The sequence below is a fragment of the Teleopsis dalmanni genome, chromosome X (assembly GCF_002237135.1).
Source record: "Teleopsis dalmanni isolate 2A chromosome X, ASM223713v2, whole genome shotgun sequence".
NCBI classification, from domain to species: domain Eukaryota; kingdom Metazoa; phylum Arthropoda; class Insecta; order Diptera; family Diopsidae; genus Teleopsis; species Teleopsis dalmanni.
In genome coordinates this window covers 63,722,802-63,730,778 of record NC_051848.1, presented here as the reverse complement: position 1 = coordinate 63,730,778, position 7,977 = coordinate 63,722,802, and the positions used below count along the sequence as shown (strand labels likewise).

The window sequence follows — 7,977 nt, the reverse complement described above, 5'->3', positions numbered from 1 at the left end:
TGTTTCATACTGGCTTTTGAATGTATTACTTTGTTTACATACTCTATAACAGTGGTGAATTACACCAACAAATCATGGCTGTGTTGAGTATTGGGAAATAATCATTATTAGTGATTTTTTGGAATTATTTTTTATATTTAATTATTCGTAAATAACTTTTTTTTGGTTTGCCCTGCCGAATGTGAAACGCAAAATCAGTAGTAATTAACCAATCAACCCAAAGCCTACCCAAAGCTTACTTGATTTGAAGTTCTAACATGAAGTTTTGTATTGAAAGAGTTTTATTTGAAAAGTTCATCAATAACGGATAATATAAAATTCAATTTATTTACTATTAAATTTTAAACTTGATTCTTTTAATTTTTTTCAAGTTCAAATTACTTGAAACATCCATTTGGCACAAAAAAGTAACATAAAATAATATATTAAAAAATGCTCTACAAAATGCCGATTTTTATTATATGTCAATTTTTCGTGTGAATGGATGTTAGTACTATGCTTAAGAAATTAACTCCGTAGTGCGAGTTGTGAAGTTGTGTAATTTCACAAAAACATATTTACAAACCATTTTATTGAATTACCAAGTTATTTGGAATGTATCTAAAGCGGGAATTATACATCATACTTGGTGCTACAACTTGGTACGAAGTGGCTTCCTATTATGACATTATGCACTGCCGACATTATTTTAACACTGTTCAGCAATAAAAAAAAAATACAACAAATATACTATAAAATAAAATCATGCGTGCATTTAAGTGATGTTTGCACTTTCATTCCTTAAAATAGAATGAAGTTTTGCATGTTAGCCGACAAAAATCGAAATATTTTGATTTCCATCCAACTTAATGTCAGGTCTGCCTATACTGTTATTGCAGCCGTGTTTGAGTTTGAGTAAATTGATGGAAATAGTAAATTATGTCGGTATGATAGCGAATGTTGGTATTTACCAGAATTTCGAGTAGAGTAAATTAGATGAAAATTAGGTAAATTAGTTGTTACCATTATAAACATTTTATAAGATGTTTAATAAATAAATAAATAAATTTGAAAAAGTTTAACCAAAAATAATATATAAGTGCAATAAACAAATATATATATATATATTTACATAAATGCAGTGCAAAAAATCCTTAAGAAATTTCAGCTTACTTTACCTCTATTTAATCGAACTCGCACAACATAATCTTTAATAATTGTAAAATATATTTTTATGTTTGAATGCTAATGTGAATTGTTTTTAAATTTTGTCTTTGAATAATATTTGCATGATTACTAAACAAATGCAAAGCCTGTTTATGCAAAAATCTTACTGGAATCTAATCAGTGTAGACGCAGGATAAACGTTGTAAAATGCAACGAATAAATGATTTCAAAAGCAAACAATATGGCAACACAAGAAATATCAAACCTGAACTGTCAGTGAAATTTATCGATACACAGTGTAGGTTGAGGATTTATTTTATTCTATCCTACATCACAAGCAGACTGCAGTTGGAAATTTTGCGCTATTAGTGGAGCTAAAGCGCGATTTGAAATTGGTGCAAGCATCTTTGGTGAAAAGAAGTTCTAGGTACAGTTGATTTTTATGTCAAAATGATTATTATAGTTTCTTAAAGATTAAAATTTACTGTTGAAATAAAATAGTCAAAATTTATTACGTTCTAGAAAAACTCTGTCAAATAGTTCAACTTTTAGGCCGATAATCTCAGTAATGAGCGATTGGTCAAAGACGCGTAAGGAACGGAAAAATAACAAAATTGAAAAGATGTCTGACGCTTCCAAGTTCTTAGGAGGAGTACTCGGTGACATCTCATCCCGTTCGGCTTATTCTCAAATATTGATAGGCGCTACGACTGGTTGGTAAGTAATGACAAATAGCATCTATTCTTTATGATGACTGGGCGCTTCTTTTCGACTACTTATATAATGAAAATATTTCATAATTTGACAAAAAAACTGTGTGTTTTCAAGATGACGTAATTTAAAGAAAACTAAACTGAGAAATTCGTGTTTGTGACAACTTTTGACAAATCGTAGCATTCGGCAGACATGTCGCGCCGGTAGTTCAGGTGTTGTCGCATTATTGCGTCACATTTATAAACAAAATTTGTTTACATCGAAACTGTAACTAACAAGCATGTATGTGCATGCACATATGTGTATGTTTCAGAAAATGTGAATGTGTTTGTTTTTTTTTTTTTTTTTTTTTGCTGTAGTTTGTGAATGTTTAAAACAATGGCCTTAACAAATTTTTTCATATCAAAGTTGTAAAAATATTAATACAATGCGTATTGAATTATACATATTTAACAATTACTACATATGTTATTGTTGTAGTCCTCATAAACTCCTAAAATCCCTACACCACGCTTGAGCGTATCTATGTGCAATAATGGTTCTAAGGACGACAGAGTCTACGTGTCGGAGACACGCCAATATCGTCTAGCAGTCCCAAAAGAAACTACACAAGCAGATCCTTAAATATTATATTATATATAATATTTATATTATATTATATATTATATTATATATAATATTTATATTATATTATATATAATATTTATATTATATTATATATAATATTTATATTATATTATATATAATATTTATATTATTATATTATATTATATATATATATTTATATTATATTATATATAATATTTATATTAATATATATATATTATATATAATATTTATATATTATATTATATATATAATATTTATATTATATTATATATTATATTATATATAATATTTATATTATATTATATATTATATTATATAATATTGTTATTATATTATATATAATGTTTATATTATATTATATATATAATATATATGTTATTTATATATAATATTTATATTATATTATATATAATATTTATATTATATTATATATAATATTTATATTATATTATATATAATATTTATATTATTTTATATATTTTATATATTTTATATATTTATTATATTACATGTAATATAATAGAATATTATGTGTTGTGAACGTATTAATATAGCTATACAATTAGTCCGCTTTATGAATTTTAACTTTGACAAATCCGAAATGGACATATTTTTAATACAAAAAAAAACAATTATTATTCCTGTTGTTGGCATAGGCTATTTGTTCCCTTCCAGTTTTCTTATAGGGTAACACAATGGGCCAATATATATGAGGATCCACCTTATAATCGCGGGTGTAAGCTAATCAAACCTAGTATATTTGTTACTTTCCTTTTTTTAAAAAATACTATAACACTTATTTGCGAACGGTGAAACATCGGCGAGATTTATGGGCGCTGATGTTTGGTCTCTAACTACAGTCTGCCGTTCCGAAAGAATAGCTGCGATTTTGTTTTTGTATTAATTTAAAAAGCAGACTCGTATTATGCGATTTTAGTAACAGCACTTTTTCGATTTTCTTGGCGCCCAACTATTTAGTTTTGGTAAAGTGTATATTATAAATTGACATTGAAAAAAGTTGTTCGGAGTATAAAAATCTGCTTAAACCCGTTTTCAAATGTTTATTATGCATATATACACAATAGTTTTCAATTAAATGAATTTACAATGCCTTTAGAAAGACAATACTCAATACACACAATACCATTCACATTGGTATTGACCATTTATATCTTAACATATGTATTTGTCGTGTATGGTTCTGCTTACAGATCCATGAGGATTACAATAACATAGAAACAGAACACCAGCCTACAAAAATATCTGCATTATGTTATTAATATTGAAATATTAACTAAGATAAGTTCTGTAAATGTGTGGAATAGTATTAATAAGTATTAATATATTTATAATAACTATTTATAATAATAAGAATTTAAAATTTTTTAAACACTGAGCGTAAATTAATAAATTAAACGAAGTTATTAAAAATTAATTGTGTTTTATTTCAGGGTTACTGGTTTTGCTACCATGAAGGTTGGCAAATTTGCTGCTTTCGCTATTGGTGGCGGTATAATACTATTGGAGGTAGCACATCAAGAAGGTTATATCCAAATTGATTGGTCCAAGGTCACTAAAAAGATTGATAATGTTACTGACAAGGTCGAAACTGCTGTTACAGGAAAAGACAAGAGTTGGATTGACAAGGTAAATTACATATCATATGTAAATAAATAAAATAATATATATATGTTAACAAATGTATTGCTTAAGCAACCAGCTAGCTATACAGTTTCTTATTCAAATTTTAAACTTTCAATTCAAAATATTTGAAAGTGTACTTTGTCGAGAATGATACTTATGTAGGACGTATTCTTTAACTGATTAAAGGGCGTTTCTGAAACAAAGTATAGGGCTATCGAATTTAACATATAAAACTTATATCATAAGATCTTTACCCAGAAAGTTATAAATATATAGTTACTGCTTTAATATTTTATCATAAACATTTTTAATGTAAAATCCAAATACTAATATATATCTGTATAAAATTAAGGCACACCCAATCCTATATGTGCACATTGTTTCATGCTTCATCTCTCAACATCTCTCTGACATTTGTGTTGTATACTTTTTATGCCCATTTAGTCATTGCATCCATTTAAGGGAATAGAGAAGTCGGTGATCTCACAAATTAGTCTATATAGTGATATAGTTAATTTCAATTAAAAAAGAGTAACGTAACAACAAAATTCATCGTAAAACCGTTTTCAGAAATATTTTTAATATATTATTTGTTATTGTTAAGTGTCATTTCTTAATGAAATGGATTACAGCAGATCATTTTCAGTTAGGTCACAAGAACTACTTCTTAAGACATAATTTTGTAGATAAATATGTTCAAAGTGGTTATTCTCATATGTTAATTGTGCATTAATTAATCTGTTTATTTAATAAAACAACGAGGTGTTAAAATTGGTGAGGTCTTCAACTCAAATTAATTCACTTCTATGCCTAGTAGATGGGTTGAGTCTCTACTGAGTTACAACATTAACAATATAACATAAAAGATTTTCATAAAGAAATAGTTGATTGTTTCTATTTCTTTTAATTAAATTAGTTTTTAACAAAATTTTGATTTTCAGTTGAGAATTTTATATGTACCATATATTCCATATATACCATATATTACCGTATTATTTTTAATAGTGTTTAAAAGAGAACAAAAGAAACAGAAGTAGAGATTGAACTAATCTATGAAAAACGATTTCATATTTTATATTTCCCTAAATGTTAATAAATTGATATGCTTTTTGGAAGTATCAATTTATATTCAGGTATTTCTCAACCTTTATAATCTCATTTATGATTATATCAAGAACTGGGTTTTGATAACTTTAAAAAATTTTTTCGAATATATTTTTTAAGTTGATTTAGTATTCGCTTTGTAGGAATACAAGAACGACCGTTTGAACCGTTCGCCACACCCAAAATGAACTACGCAAGCAGAACCTTTGGGTTACAATAACAACAATAACATTGCATGAAGAAAGGTGGCTAATAAATGCACTTCTAATATAATGATATTTGATTGTTCTTTACTTTATATCAAAAAAAAAATGTGCTTATAGTAAAATGTAGGTGATATCTCGTAGGTATTAAAAGATATTGAATTAATGTTGTTGTTGTAACCCGCCGGGACCTGCTTGTGAAGTCCCTTTGGGGGTGGTCGAACGGCTCTTTGTCGTCTTTGACGAGTGGCTCCGGGACGTAGACCCGGCCGTTCTTGGAACCATATTGAATTAATCGCTGGAAATACCTAACAAATGGAATGGAATAGGACTAAACTAATGGCGATTTCGATTGGCAAATCTGGATGCAATTTTCATTCATATTTACACTCGATCTGTCAATTTTTGTTGCCTAATGGAATGTTTCTAGACCACATTTAACATTTTTGTAAATGCATTAGTACTGGGCATTTAAATTTCTCATGAATAATGAATAAAACAGCTGTTAATCTCAGGGTAATTTTGCTACTCCAACAAAATATCTAGAGTGTTATAATTTAATCTCAAGTGTTATACATTTCGCTCGAAATTTTTCAATAGTAAATGATAAAAGTGTATCTAGATTGAAACAGTTTATGCCAGATTTATTAATCGAAAACGGCATAAGTAATAAATATCTGCCATTGTACACACTACTGATACCTATGTTGTGTTTAGAAGTATATTGAATATATATTAATTATATTGTATTTTAAAATTTTTTCATTACTTGTACGCTGAATTTATTGGTTTTAAAATAGTTCTCACCTGCGCTCCTATGGCTTTCACATTCCATTTAATTTTTTGTGAACATTTTGGAGTTGAGCCTCGTTAGCATGCAATTCTGGCAGAATCGCTTACAATTTCCTTATATTCAAACTAACACTCTAATCTATTAATAATAATCTTTCAATTAAGATGCAATTTTATCCTTATCCCATTGTATGTACATATATGATATTATTTATTCTTATTAAAAGTTTTATTGAAGTTTATACTTTATAAATCCTTAAATGCATTAACCTCAAGCATCTTTATATTTACTCAGGGCAGACGTGCTGTACTGAAACACCCACTTTTGTTTGTTTCGTTCATTGGTGGCACATTTCTTGGTATTGCCTGCGCATAAATATATTGACCTGACCGTCTCCACGCAAAAGTTACAATATGTTTCACAATTCATATAATTTATACCATGACACGGGATTTCACTTGAATCGGTATTAGTTGCCCTATTTGGCTGATTAAAAAAAAGGAGCAAAACATTAGTTAAATATTTTTATAATGCTTGCATTTTTAAAATGTCAAAATACTAAATAAAACGTATATATTTTCAATTAGTAATTAAATGAATTGTTTTATTTTTGTTGTTTGCAAATTATTTAATTATTGATTTAATTAGTTACTGCTTGCCCTGCCTGCCCCTAACTGACATTTAATAATCTTCAGCCAATTAAAAAAAAATTTGTCAAGGCTTTTTAAGGCAGTTGAACCCATTTGGACATTTGATATATTCTTAAGCATCCACAAGAAATTTTGGAAGATTCTTATATATATATTTGACTTCAACTACACCCAAGTATACATACATTAACAAGCAAATTTTATTGTCACCTATGAGTAGAAGACCTTTCTATAAATGTACTAATTATTGATATTAATCTTTAAATATGACTGTTTTTCCTAAGAATAGTTTTTTTTTTTTTTTGTTTTTTTTGTTATTTTGTTTATTTATTTACAATATTTAATGTATAAAATTTTATTGATTTTCAGACTGAACGGTTCGTCGATCGTAAAATAGATCATGCTGAGGACATGTTGAAGGGTAAAGCAAAGAAGGCACGTAAATGGTATAGCAAACTTATTGGTGACGAGAATGGCCCAAAAGTCAATGATCTACACATATTTTTGACTGCGTTTGTTGGCGGCATTGCCCTGGGTATTGCAACCGCCTAACTAAATCCACCTACTACACTATCATCAGTATAAATACAGTTGGCATAAAAAACAACAGGCTATAAGGCGTTGATGGAAAATGCACAACTTAAAAACAAATATCTTAAAAATTAACTTATGAACATTTTTTATTTACAAATTTTTACTTAACTTTGTTTTTTTTCTTAAAATCTTACTTAAGTTTTTTTTTGCTTAATTTTAAAACGAAAATCTCATTAACACCAAGTAAACCTAATGCGAATTATTATGTTCCACTCATAACAAAATAAAAATGGAACAATAAACAATAAAAACTTTTAATATAATTAAGTATTAAATAAAAAACATTATTTATAAGAAAAGTAAAAAAGTATTTTATTGGAACGAAGCAAGTTTTCAATTTTAATTCAATTGTTTGCTCCTCCACTCTAGCCACAAAATAACTTTTGCATCATTTAAAAGGTCAAAACATATATTTGTTCTCCAATTGCGAGGACAAGATTTTTTTTTTTTTTTTTTTTTTTTTTTTTTTTATTCCATTAATATTACAACTATCTTAGATATCTAGTAATACTTTTAACAA

At 27.4% G+C, this 7,977-nt stretch overlaps 1 protein-coding gene across 3 annotated transcripts; it reads left to right on the top strand.

The window, feature by feature from the left end:
- Window positions 1-1,446: 1,446 nt before the first annotated feature.
- LOC119688905 (FUN14 domain-containing protein 1A) lies at window positions 1,447-7,680 on the top strand. 3 transcript variants are annotated; one of them, XM_038103573.1, is made up of 4 exons: window positions 1,447-1,573; window positions 1,669-1,863; window positions 3,921-4,116; window positions 6,508-6,767. In XM_038103573.1, the coding sequence occupies exons 2-4, from the start codon at window positions 1,715-1,717 to the stop codon at window positions 6,586-6,588; spliced, it is 426 nt and encodes a 141-aa protein (XP_037959501.1). In that variant the 5' UTR covers window positions 1,447-1,573; window positions 1,669-1,714; the 3' UTR covers window positions 6,589-6,767. The 3 variants fall into 3 exon arrangements, with proteins under 3 accessions (XP_037959501.1, XP_037959500.1, XP_037959499.1); XM_038103572.1 differs by lacking the exon at window positions 6,508-6,767 and adding an exon at window positions 7,233-7,680 and having other exon boundaries at window positions 1,453-1,573; window positions 1,648-1,863; XM_038103571.1 differs by lacking the exon at window positions 6,508-6,767 and adding an exon at window positions 7,233-7,680 and having other exon boundaries at window positions 1,454-1,573.
- Window positions 7,681-7,977: the final 297 nt, after the last annotated feature.